This window comes from Micromesistius poutassou (assembly GCF_964030765.1).
Source record: "Micromesistius poutassou genome assembly, chromosome: 9".
NCBI lineage: Eukaryota > Metazoa > Chordata > Actinopteri > Gadiformes > Gadidae > Micromesistius > Micromesistius poutassou.
This window is the reverse complement of record NC_140279.1, coordinates 19,431,992-19,446,074: the sequence shown is the minus strand read 5'-3', so window position 1 is coordinate 19,446,074 and position 14,083 is coordinate 19,431,992. Positions and strand designations below refer to the sequence as shown.

Genomic DNA, 14,083 nt, shown 5'->3' with positions numbered 1-14,083 from the left:
CTGTCTCCCTCTTTCTTTCTCTCTCCCTCTCTCTTTCTCTTTCTAAACCATAATGCACTTTTAACTAATTATTTTAATCAAATGTCTTTCATGCATTCTTTTGAATCCTGTTTTAACGTCTTTTATAGATTATTTTAAATCTAGTTGTTAAAATACTTCATGCTTTTTTTTCTTTTTGAAATCCTCTTTTATTTTATTGTCTGACGTGTTTTTATGTGAAGCACATTGAGTCTGCCTTGTGTATGAAATGTGCTACATAAATAAAGTTGATCTCTCTCTCTCTCTCTCTAGAGTACATCCAGCTGGAGGCGCCCATGAACAACATCACCACGTCGCTGGGCCACACGGCCGAGCTGTTGTGCCGCGTGTCGGGGGTCCCGCCGCCCACCGTGCGCTGGCTGAAGAACGACGCGCCCGTGGTGCAAGAGCCGCGGCGCATCGCCTACCGGCCCACCACCTACGGCTCGCGCCTGCGCATCCGCAACCTGGACACCACGGACACGGGCTACTTCCAGTGCGTGGCCACCAACAGCCAGGGCTCGGTGTCCACCACCGGCGTGCTCTTCGTCAAGTTCGGTGAGGGATCTAGAAGAGTCTTTAATCTAAACTAATGATGATCTAGAAGAGTCTTTAATCTAAACTAATGATGATCTAGAAGAGTCTTTAATCTAAACTAATGATGATCTAGAAGAGTCTTTAATCTAAACTAATGATGATCTAGAAGAGTCTTTAATCTAAACTAATGATGATCTAGAATAGTCTTTAATCTAAACTAATGATGATCTAGAAGAGTCTTTAATCTAAACTAATGATGATCTAGAAGAGTCTTTAATCTAAACTAATGATGATCTAGAAGAGTCTTTAATCTAAACTAATGATGATCTAGAAGAGTCTTTAATCTAAACTAATGATGATCTAGAAGAGTCTTTAATCTAAACTAATGATGATCTAGAATAGTCTTTAATCTAAACTAATGATGATCTAGAAGAGTCTTTAATCTAAACTAATGGCAGGGGAAGACTTTTAGTCTCCAAGACGGCAATGCTTCCTCCAGAAAGTTATCAAGATGCACAAATCTCTCTTTTTTAAAGCGTCAGTTAAGTCTGTGGCTAGATAGGGGATCAATATTGTACCGACTGTGGTAAAGAATACTCAATGTATATTATATTAATATACACCATGTGTTCATTTTCAGATCCTCTGCCCACACTTCTGCCAGGAAGGCCTTCAGCGTGAGTGTCTGGTCTTCTTTCTGCTCCCCGCAAGCTGTTCTGTGTACAGACACACTAACCCTCCTCAACCCCACAGCAGCCCTCATCCGGAACAACAAACTGTTCAGAGAGGCACTTGGATTAAACAGGGACCTTCTTTACGACATTAAGTGACCAGTATATACAAATCTGGGGAATATGGGTTTTCATGCCGCACTGTCGGCCACGGGTGCCCTTGTGTGCCCAAGTCAGTAAAGTCAGTAAACGTAGTAACGATAAATATTGACCAACGCCTGACTCTGCTCGGTCTTAGCCACTGAGCAAACCTGAGCGATAACATTGGCCAGCAAATATGTTTGAGTCAACATGTTTGTGTTTGACTCCAGAGTGAGCTTACACTTGCCCAGGAGAGGGGAAAATGTGTGAGATTATGTGTCCCTTAATGGAGCATTTCACCGGTGGAGAGATGAATCTGTATTGACAGTGGGTCATATATGTAGTTGAATAGTAACATCAATTTCTAATTTGGTGCCTTCTTGTGTTGGTACTGTGTCGGACGCGGTGCGGGTCGGGTCAGACGCCTGAACAGCGCGGGTCGGTCGCGGGTTTTGCGATGGCGAGCGAGACTCTGGTGCTGGATATGTTATTCAGGAGCGGAGGAGTCAACTAAAACCGTCCACAGTGGATGATGTGCTTTTGTTGCCCAGCAATCTAAAGCACCACGGCAACACCAGACAGTGTAATTCCCCAGCGTTCCATCTAATGGGTCTAATCTCCCTTCGGGTCCCAGTCGGTGGTCGGTATCAATTTATAGCGGGTCTGGTCGGGGGTGGAATGTTATTTGCACTACTGTCAGAACACGGTTGGATGTGGTATAATTAATTAATAATTAAGTATTGCGGGTACGGGCGGGAGCGGGTTTGCAAAATAAGACCCGTGTATTGTTTCTCGGCCATGGTGGAGAAGGAATCGGGAAGAAACTTTGGCTTTGACTCTCTGAGGTCCAGATTGAACCTCGACTTCAGATTGATGTGGAAGAACCAGAGACGTCGGAGAACCCGACACAGTCGTTACGATTCATAATATCATCCGGAGGCGCACACAGCTTTTTGCCGTGATATTATATTATAGATGTCTATATATTATATTATTTAGAAATAGAGCTCCAGGTCTCCCACCGGAGCTCCCAGAGTGTTCTAGAATATCTTATAGAACACGGCCAAAAGCTGTGTGTGCCTCCGGATGGTATTATGAATAAACGACTGCGTCTCTGGTATTACGTCATGGCTTCTTTAGCGCTCATGTGATCTACTGGTCACACTGGTGTACTCTCTATACCGTATAGCCCCCCCGCCCCCCCTTACACTTCCTGCTTAAATTACGCAAAAATCGTAATTTTGTGTCATTTAAAGCAGGAAGTGTTAGAGGTACATACAAAGCTCTCCCGTCTTAGGGAAAAATTTGGGAATGATGCAGGACCATTCAAAAATATGACTGTTTCTAACAATACAAAGCTTAAAGCAAATGGGTGAAGTGTCCCTTTAAGCGCTTAACACGAGTGCCGCCCCTTCAATGAGGTCACTAAATGTCTGAGAATACACACGGCGAGGTGTAGAGTAAAACAAACAGAGCGGATGGAGTTTGGAGAGGTACTGATGCGGTGCCCACTTCCCTAGAAAACTTTATCCAACATGCGGCCATGAATGTCAAGGCTTAGGGGGTTGGTGTATTATTCACGCTTTTCCATGTGCACACACTTGGTTTTCACATGGGATGCACGTGCACACGTACACTGGGTCAAAGTGCACTGTCCGTGCGCACTCGCTCTCAGCCCGTTGTGCTGTATGGTTTTATAGCCAAACATCTGCCTCCAGCATCCCACTGTTAACCTGTCTTTCTGAATTACCGTTGTATACATCTTGTTTCGTTGTTATCTGCAAAGCAGACATTGGACAATTAAAAATGGTATTCATTATCGTTCATTTGTTGATAAACTATGATAAACTGGGTGAAATACAATTATATTAAATAGAAGAAACGGCAAAAATACTATCATAAGAGGCTACTATCATAGTAAATATTGGGAAAATACATTTATTAAAGGTTGAGACGGATGGGAAAGACTTTCATAGACTTATGAGCCTAACCTGAAGATATTTAAAGTGTTATTGCACGATGATTCAACCTGATTCAAAACATCTGGAGAAGTTGCGGGTTTCCACTTGTAAGTATTTCTTTCAAAGATGACTTTATTGTGTAATGTTAAACGCACATCTGAACTTCTCTTTCCACTTAGCGATGAAACATTTGGCTCACAGTAGAATCACCGTGGATTCTCTCTTACCTTATTCATTGGTTGTTGGCTGTGGACATTAGTCCCGATGGCAGTTGTTGTTTTTCTGAATTTCTTCAGACAAGACGCGGTGTTCTTCAGAGCAGCCACAGGCAGGAGCCACGGCTGGGGAGTTGAGCTGGCCTGTGTACACACACACACACACACACACACACACACACACACACACACACACACACACACACACACACACACACACACACACACACACACCGGACGGAGTGGGCGTGTACGGCCTAACCAGGCTGGGGGGAGACCGACGAGGGAAAGTCTCAACCCAAGATGTTTTTTTTCCAAAGGAGCAATGTTGGTTGCGAGGACAAACGCTAATGTTACTGTTTTCAGATTCCCCCCCTGTTATTATGTATTATAAATCTTTTTTTCATTTATATAGTTGGTCTGTGTGGTGACAAATCTGTCACAAAGTTAATATTCCACATAGTATCCCCCCCCCCGCTCTGCCCTCCTCCTCTCTGAGATGTTTAGACAGAGCCAGAACAAACAGAGGTCTGAGGGGGGGAAAAATGTCTGGTCAGCCCCCCAAAAGATATTACACGCCCCAACTCCAATGCCGCACTTACTTCAGATTCAGGGAGGGGGGAGTGAGGAGGGGGGGGGGTCTAGGGTGAGCAGCGGTGGGAGGGGGCTACTGGGGAATAGCATAGTAGGGGTAGGGGTAGCATAGTATAGTGGGGTGGAACGATACATGTATTTGTATTGAACCAAATCGGTACGGACGTCAGTTCGGTGCATGGATTAACACCGGAATAAAAACAAATAAAACTGGCGTGCGAATTACCGTAAAACTTCAATTAAAAGCAGAGTCCCAATTAAACGCAGAGTTCCTTTTACTGGCCGGGTGTCGTTACACGTTAATAAACGGCAGTCTCAATTAGACGCCGGGTCTAGAAGTTGACGATAACACATCAATAAACTGGATGGTAACCGCCGTTAAACAACAACAAGAAGCAGATTGAAGCTCGAGTGAACGTTCAAATGCCATGGCGCTACTGAGGAAAAAGTACAACCTGAAATTCAAGCTGTCAGTTGTCAAATTTGCTGAACAAAATGTTGAACTTCAATAATTGTTCGTAGTCAACTTATGTCGTCCATTTATTTAAGCTCTCACCAGCATAACCATAGAGCATCGCCACATCGGCGGGAAGACACGGCGAAGTACATCCATGGAATCAGCCGTTCAAAGCCAGTCCGCATGAACCCAATGACAACTGGGGGGATGAGACAAGGACTACACCGCAGAGGGAACATGAGAGCCCCGGCTCGCCGCATGCTAGTAGCCTGGGTGCTTAAAGCGTGGAACAAGCTGGACACCTGGGCTGTACCACCTGGGGAGGGTCATCTACTGCCCTCTGCACATATGGACTTGGTGGCGACGTTGACAGTCTGTGAGCGTTGCGTGTGTTGAGTGAGTGAGAGGCTGCGGGCGCACAGCTCAGGCCGCCGCACGGCGCAGCAAGGAACTTTTATAAACGCAATACTATTATATGTCATTCGCACTTTCATAAATAAGACTTGCTGTATTTTCAGTTTTATAGCTGATTGTCTCATTTTGTTTACAAGTTAGGGATGGAGTCTGGAGATGATGTGGGGTACTTATTGTTTACTGGTGACACCGTTCAGGCGGTTGCAGCTCAGGGGAGAGGCTGTGGGCCACTAGGCGCTACACCCTGAGACACAATACAATTGAATTGCCTTCTGCATTTTAGTTTTTTATTTTCCCTCCATTGTACCGAACCGTGATGTCTGAACGGCGGTATGAACCGAGCCTTGACTCCTGTGTACCGGTTCACCCCCAGAGCGTGATACCATTAACACACTGGCCTGTGTGTGCTGCTCTCTGCTTCCTCCCAGAGAGACATTCAGTCCTTATTAAGTGTGCGAGCGAGCGAGCGAGCGAGCGAGCGAGCGGGGCTCCTAGTCCTTAATCTCAGATCAGACACCCGCGTCAGAAACCTCCTGTAACCCAGAGACACACACACACACACACACACACGCACACACACACACACACACACACACACACACACACACACACACACTGCCCACGTAGCCATAGAAACAGAGTTCAAACGTGTGGCCCCTGATGGACTGTGTTGTTGCCGTGGGGACGGGTCAGACTGTATGTGTGACGTAGCTTCATGCCGTTGAAATGTAAGCGTACAGGTTGGTCCGTGCATCTTTTCTTCATCCAGACAAGCGGTGTGTACTTAGCGCCCAGGCCGTGAATAGCCGCGTAACGCTCAGGACCGCAGCAGAGGGTCCAACAAAATTGCACACTTGGTTGATTTGTTTTTGATCTTCCCCTCGCTGGCGATGTTCAAGGTGGAACTAGAATTACAATGGTTGGGGCATGAGGTGGGACTCCTGAACACGCCGTCTTCTCGGGTTTATCCCGGTAAAGCGGGCTTCCCGAGATAAAGAGAGGTGGGGGGGGGGGCCAGTAGGGGGGGAATCTCTTGGCACCTCACGATTCCATTCAGAGGTCAACGATTCGATTATAAAACGATTATCGATTTTTTTTATGTACATTTCCATGCGGGATTTTCTAAAATATATATATATATACATCTGACTTTTGCTGCTTTCTGAAGCGCTCTGCAGCAGGCGAACAAATTTAATAAAAAAACTAAAAATATTTTAATAATTTTTTTTATTACATTTGTTCCAGATTATTATTTTTTCTGCATCAAGAAGGAATCGTTCTAGAGAGAATTGCAATGCATCGAAGAATGGATTAATTTTCCCACCCCTAGGGCCCACTGGAGCACTGGGGCCCAGTGTGGAGCGCTGGGGCCCCTGAAACCCGGGGCCTTTCCCCGTGTTTCTAGAAGCAGGGTTTGAAAAGATTAATACCACTACACCCAGACTGTCAGCTCTGTTTAACATCCCCCCCCCCCACAGAAATCACAGAATGATCTTAACTGTATTCCCTCCTCCACTCCCCCCCTCCCCCCCCGTCTCCCTTCACCCCTGTCTGCGCCATACTTGAGGATGTGAAGAATGAGTTTAACGCAGAACAGATTCCCTCCCTCCTGGTTCTGTCTGACCGTGTTGGTCTCTGCTCATCTGCGTGTTCTCCTCGCTCCATATGCATTACATTCCACCGCTGTTAGAAACTCCAATTTGATCTGTATTTTAGTCAGTGTGTCACTAGATTTCAGCGAAACGCTGGTGTCAGATATCCTTCTGTTATTCGGTTAATGTATAGCGCCACTCCGATAACCAGATCACTATCGATGTCACATCGGCACTGACGGAGAGGCAACTTGATTTTCTCGCTCCACTCCAGCAAAAGTTGGAGCCTCAACAAATAAATTCTCTCTTAACTCGTGTGTCTAATCCATTTTGGTCCACCATTATGTCATTATGTACTCACACAGCGAGCACGAGGCAACCCAGCGCTAGCTCTGAGAATCAGCCGTCGCAGCCTTAAGGGCGCCGCTTCACCGTCGCCGCGCCGCGCAGCGTTAACGCTAACCCCAGTTTGTGTTGGACTTCTTTGCGTCGTCCGCGGTGCCACGTTCAACAACGGGCCGACAGCACTCTGAGACTCTCCAGCCCCGCTGAGGATCTGTCGCTCACCGCTTACCGCTAACATCGTCCGTCTTCTGTGGGGCAGAAGTCAGCCTAATGGTCGCTACGACACTCGGTACAAATTCAAATGCGTGAAGGGAGGGCGGACAAATGAACCAGTGACGTCTTTTGTAGTAATGAAGATGAGTGTCTTTTTAGAAGGGCAATCCTGTTGTACAGGGGTCATATAGAGCCACGTATAAATAGGAACCCCTCAAAGGTTATATGTTCTGACGTTTAATTAATTTTTCAAGAGCAAATGGAGCCAGTGGGACACTGTTGATTGCCACTATTGCGAAAATGCATACATGACAAAAAAAAGTTGAATCTGCCAAACACACATCTTACTCTTAATGTATGGAAGGATACTTTCCATGCATATACTCTGAGCATCTGTAAAAGCTGCTACTACGCTGCTACATTAAGGATTAAGTTGTGGTCGATGCAGACAGGAAGTCTTGGTAATTGATTGGCATGCTAATCAACGTTAGCCCGCCATCAAAAACACAAACGGCAAAAAAAAAAAAGGAAACAGTTTTTCCCATCTCGCAACTGACTGCATAACATGGTGTTTTGTGCAGCTGTTTATTTTTCCTCATAGTGCTCAATGGTATGAAGACGATTGACGTGACAGCCAAAATGACAGGGTAGTGCTGCAGGCTGCACGCCACACAGACACTGCTGCTATTAGTGGAGACGTGGACCTGATTCAGAGCCACCTATCAGTTAGTTACTCTTACTTCATGAGTTGTTCATGAAGCTTTATCCCTGATAATGCTATGACTAAACACCCCTACATGAATCAACGAACACACGTAGTGCTCACTGCTCTGAGCAGGAGGCATCGCTTCACAGCTTCAGGCTCGCTTGCTCTTGCTCTCTCTCATATACGCCCTTGGCGGAGGTAGAATTGCGTCCATGTAGTGGATTGTATTTTAGTGTGGTGACGATGGATTGGGGATCGGGGCCCTCATATGGCTCACCAGGGACGGGCCCTTTGACCGGGCCCCGGGGCCCCTGGGAGCTGAAACCTTTATTCTAAATACTGCCCTGTTGAGTGAGCCACGCACACACACACACACACACATGATATCATTAGTCTGTCTTTAACGTGTCACCTTCTCTCAGACCTCCACACTGCACTCAAGGCATGGACTTAAACAATTATTAGATTTGGTTTCCTTTTACCCAGAATCCTTTGTGTCTCCCTTGTGTTGTCACCATCAATGCGAGATGTAGATATTATAGCTGAGGGTGTGTGTCTGTGTTTTATGTGAAGCTTTGTTTCTCCCTAAGGGCTACAAGGCCGAGACGAGGTGCAGAGGTTTCCCTGAACTCTGACCTTCACCTCTCAGTGAACGTACACACACACACACACACACGCACATCGACTTACACAGGGCTACCTATGAAAACACAGGCACATACAGAGTGTTTTGTGTGTGTTGTGTGTGTGCACAGGTTTGAAACCTCAGGACAGAATGGATAACCAGAATTTTTGGAGGTATCAGTAGAGGCTTTTGTTGGCAGCGTAGCCTCTCTCTTCTACCCTGGAGATCCAGAGTTCTCGTGAGAGCACAATTTGAATTTGCTCAGCGAGTCACTCTGGGTAGGAACAACATACTCACCCCCCGATTCCCCTGGCCCAGAACATTAACCAATCACATCTGTGTATCTGATATAGGCGGGCCAAAAGCGTTGCTGTTTTACCGACCAGATACGGCAAGATCTATTGGTTAGCTCTGCTGGTCTGGATACGTCACCCCTTGTATTCTTCTGATTGGTCGTAGTGTTATCCAATTGCGTGCAGTGATATTTTCATATGCATGCTTGGTGCCGCCCCTCGAGTTGGGCCATTTTCATCACTCGTTGCCAGACCCTACAGCTTTCTAGATGTGGGTCTGGATCTCCAGGCTATCTCTCTTCTGGACTGTTTTCTGCACCACTCTCTGTGTGTTGTGTTACTCCCTCCAAAACAAACCTGGGGAGCCAGTAATCTAACGCCTGTATCCATGTTAAGTGTTCTCCTAGGCAGTAAAATACAATGTGGATATACCGCTGTTAAATGTGGTATATGTGTCCGTTATGTCACACAATGTCTTGGACAAGCAAAATGGATTGCATGCAGTTTAAGAAGTGACATCAGAGGTTCTGCTCTTATCGTTATAACTCGTTACCTTCTACTTCATATTTACCTAAATCCTGTTTCTAGAATCAAGGAGAAGAGTAATTCCGATATACATTTTTCTATGTACATGTTCCTCTCGATCCCATTGCCAGACAGAACAAACCAACTCAAATTCACGATGTAACACTGAGCGAGGGGGGTCCATAATCTCTGATCAGACGCGCTCCTGTCTGTAACCAGACGCGCTCCTGTCTGTAACCCAGGTACCGTTACATCAGCTCTGGAATCACATCGCACACGCACACACACACACACACACACACACACACACACACACACACACACACACACACACACACACGCGCAACACACAGCCAAGCTACATGCTCAAGTATTTTATTTTTTATTTTATTTTATTTTTATGTTTAAATCACATTTCTAATTCCCTTGTCAGTGTACCCAGCATGACTGTCTGTTTGTTCTCGTGCACCAACATCTCAGTGGAAACTCCTCTCAGAGTACATGTGTATCAGCGGTCAGCTGACGTAGTTGTTAATGTTTGGTCAAATACTGACTGTGTTGTTAATGTGCTGAAAGGCTTCTGGCGCAGTCTTATTTTAATCTAAGAGGTATGGCCCATTCTTTCCTGAAGGTTCTTTCCGCTGTACGCTCACAGAGCCCAGGGATTGAGGAGGATCTCTGCAGACTCAGTTCACAATTTACCAAATCAGTGCGGAATAACTCCCTAATACGAGGAGTCTGCTGGAGGAGCAGGACGTTCTAGGACCATTACGTTGATGTGCTGCCGGGCTGCCGTCATCTTAGGGGTTGAATTAAAAAAAAAAAATGGTTTGAAGCCAATAATTAAATTAAATAATTGAAGAATATTATTTATGTATATATATATAAATAAATAAATAAATATATATATATGTATATATATATATATATGTATATATGTATATATATATATGTGTGTGTATATATGTGTGTGTGTATATATAATCGTACTTTGTCTTTCAACAGTGTTAGACTCTGTGTGTTCCTGTGAGTTAGTCCGTTGGTGACTGTAACAGGACTTGATCAGGGGGTCAGCACATGGGTGGGCTGCTTCAGTCAGCCAGACAGTCTCTCAGGACCGTGGGCCAAGCAGACCTTGAAACCACAGCTCCGCTTTAAGGGGAGGGAGGGACGGAGGGAGGGAGGAGGGAGGAGGAAAGAAAGCCAGGGAGGGAAAAGGGATTATAGCAGCGTTTACCTGAAAAGTAGAATGCGTTGTTATTGTGTAATGACAGCAAAGTGTAAACACACGCATGTACATACGTACGTATATGCACACACACTCAAGCACTCAGTCACAGTTGCAATTGCAGTCAACGTTGCTTTATTGCAAAAAAATATGTTTTCAGCTGGAAGAAGCATGTGTGTGTGCAGTGGCATCCACACACACCCTCCATTCAGTATCCCACACTTTATGTGGGTTTATTTCAGGTGCTTGTTGGAACTTCCCTGTGTTGTTGTGTCTGTTTGTCGAGTGTGTTTGCAACTTGCCTCGTGATGGAGGTGTTACTGCTGTCGGGTAAATCTGACACGGGTGGAGAAGAGGAGGAGGAGGCGGTGGTGTGGATGGTGGTGGGGTGGATGGTGGTATGGTGGTGGTGTGGATGGTGGTATGGTGGTGGGGTGGTGTGGATGGTGGTGGGGTGGATGGTGGGGGGTGGTGTGGATGATGGTGGTGGTGTGGATGGTGGTGGGGCGGTGTGGATGTGGTGGGATGGATGGTGGGGTGGATGGTGGGGGGTGGTGTGGATGGTGAGGGGGCGTGTGGATGGTGGTGGTGTGGATGGTGGGGGGTGGGGTGGATGGTGGTGGGGTGGATGGTGGTGGGGCGGTGTGGATGTGGTGGGGTGAATGGTGGTGGTGTGGATGGTGGGGGGTGGGGTGGATGGTGGTGGGGTGGATGGTGGTGGTGTGGATGGTGGTGGTGGGGTGGATGGTGGTGGGGTGGATGGTGGTGGGGGGGCGGTGTGGATGGTGGTGGGGGGGCGGTGTGGATGGTGGTGGGGTGGGGAGGTTTTTCCATATTGAACTCTGTATTAAACCCCCGTCCCAAATTCCAGCCTTTCATTCCCTTTAAATTATTTTCCCATTGTGCGCTGCCTGCTTCTCCTGTAATTATTCTTTTCATGCTTCCGTGGAACCGCTTCAAGATAGAACAACGCACCAAATCTAACACGGCAAATAAATCTTGTTTTGAAAACAAGGTATAATCACCCCGCTCACTGCCATTTCTTAGTTCTTCATTGTTTTTACGACCTCAGAAACCTTTCCATGTTCCATGTAATTCATTTATGACAGGACAGTTCATCTCCTTATCCACAACGGCAAGGTACAGAAGATCAAGGTTATGGTCTGTAAAATGGTCTGTGGGAAATTCTATACATTCCACTTTTTTTTTTTAACTCTACCGTATATCTTCTGGAGGAAGATGTACTGTGTGTGTGTGTGTGTGTGTGTGTGTGTGTGTGTGTGTGTGTGTGTGTGTGTGTGTGTGTGTGTGTGTGTGTGTGTGTGTGTGTGTGTGTGTGTGTGTGTGTGTGTGTGTGTGTGTGTGTGTGGTAGTGAGGTAGTGGTGTTAAAGTTTCTGTGGAGTCAGATGAAAATTCTGAATCAAATGCAACCCATTTTTTGGCTTGCCTAGTGGAAGAGAAAACTACAACCAAACATCCCCTCTGACACACACACACACACACACACACACACACACACACACACACACTACATCCCCAAACTCTTCTCTAAACTGTTTCCAGTCCTCTCTCTCTATTGCTATCCAAATTTACTTTCGGGCTTTGCTCTCTCTCTCTCTCTCTCTCTCTCTCTCTCTCTCTCTCTCTCTCTCTCTCTCTCTCTCTCTCTCTCTCTCTCGTTGCTCCTACACTGTTCTGGTTTCATATGTTTTCTGGGAAAGGGTCAGTGATTAGCAAAACACTCTCATTAGCAAAATAGACTCTCTGTTTATGTCTGGCTCTTGTGTTCTCCCTCGGTCTAAGACTCACTCTTGTTCTCTGTCTATATCTCTCTCCTTGTTTTGGTAAAGGAGTGTTAAGCGATTGACCCCGGGTGGCTCTTTATTTGTGCGGGTGCATGTCTGTAAACACCAGGATTTGTGCTGCTACTTGGTGACATATGCCCCGCTAGCAGCTAGCTAGCAGCTAATTCACTGACAGACGGACAGCGCCGCTGCCCGGGCCCCGGAGGCTCTTTGTTTGCCCGTATTCCCCTGAGGAATGTATGACGTTGCGGGGCCTAAGGGCATGAAGTAATGTCGAGTGATTCTCCACATGTTAATCACCATCTACTTTAACCACATCATTATTACATTATTGCAATACCATTAAGATGATGACTCTGGTTGGAACTAGTGTGGAACAGTCCTCAGTAGACTGTCCAAGATGGAGTGCATATGCAACGCATTATACCTTCAGGGATCCTGCGTCTCAAAACAAAATGTGTGCAATGTTTTTAACGTTGTCCAGGGGGACATGCCAAAGCAGGCATTTCTGTATCTGCAACAGGATATAAAACCAATAAGTGGACTAAATTGAAAATGACATGAAGCAAACCAAGTCTGCCACACACTGTAATACATCTCTCCTTCCTGCCTCATTCCAAGCCACAAGGGCGCGTTTCTTTGGTCTCTCTCTCCCAACCCCCCCTCTCTATCGCTCTCTCTCCCTCCCCCTGTCTCTCTCTCCCTCCCCCTGTCTCTCTCTCCCTCCCCCTGTCTCTCTCTCTCCCTCCCCCTGTCTCTCTCTCCCTCCCCCCGTCTCTCTCTCCCTCCCCCTGTCTCTCTCTCCCTCCCCCTGTCTCTCTCTCCCTCCCCCTGTCTCTCTCTCCCTCCCCCCGTCTCTCTCTCCCTCCCCCTGTCTCTCTCTCCCTCCCTCCTGTCTCTCTCTCCCTCCCCCCGTCTCTCTCTCCCTCCCCCTGTCTCTCTCTCTCCCTCCTGTCTCTCTCTCTCCCTCCCCCTGTCTCTCTCTCTCCCTCCCCCTGTCTCTCTCTCTCCCTCCCTCCTGTCTCTCTCTCTCCCTCCCTCCTGTCTCTCTCTCCCTCCCTCCTGTCTCTCTCTCTCCCTCCCTCCTGTCTCTCTCTCTCCCTCCCCCTGTCTCTCTCTCTCCCTCCCTCCTGTCTCTCTCTCCCTCCCTCCTGTCTCTCTCTCTCCCTCCCCCTTTCTCTCTCTCCCTCCCCCTGTCTCTCTCTCCCTCCCCCTGTCTCTCTCTCTCCCTCCCTCCTGTCTCTCTCTCTCCCTCCCCCTGTCTCTCTCTCCCTCCCTCCTGTCTCTCTCTCTCCCTCCCCCTGTCTCTCTCTCTCCCTCCCTCCTGTCTCTCTCTCTCCCTCCCTCCTGTCTCTCTCTCCCTCCCTCCTGTCTCTCTCTCTCCTCTGACAGAGGCGAGTATTGTTACCGTCAGTGTAGAGCAGTAGAGTTTCTCCTCCTCATACACGCAGGGGTCCCTCAGTCGGGCCCCTGCTCTCTGTTCGTTCCCGGCTCCGTCACGCACTACTGGCGTCCCCCCAGACCCCTGGCGTCCCCCCAGACCCCTGGCTCCCCCCTGGTCCCCTGGCTCTCCCCTGGTCCCCTGGCTCCCCCCTGGTCCCCTGGTCCCCTGGCTCTCCCCTGGTCCCCTGGTCCCCTGGTCCCCTGGCTCTCCCCTGGTCCCCTGGCTCTCCCCTGGTCCCCTGGTCCCCTGGTCCCCTGGCTCCCCCCTGGTCCCCTGGCTCCCCCCTGGTCCCCTGGCT

General features: G+C 47.6%; 1 protein-coding gene across 1 annotated transcript in view; it reads left to right on the top strand.

Moving 5' to 3' along the window:
- ror1 (receptor tyrosine kinase-like orphan receptor 1) overlaps positions 1-14,083 on the top strand; it is a gene marked incomplete at its 3' end in the record, with an annotated part of 117,690 nt that overhangs the window by 83,461 nt on the left and 20,146 nt on the right. The window contains exons 4-5 of the mRNA XM_084473464.1: positions 292-576; positions 1,196-1,232. Coding sequence (XP_084329590.1) covers positions 292-576; positions 1,196-1,232 — 322 coding nt within the window. The remainder of the gene's footprint in view (positions 1-291; positions 577-1,195; positions 1,233-14,083) is intronic.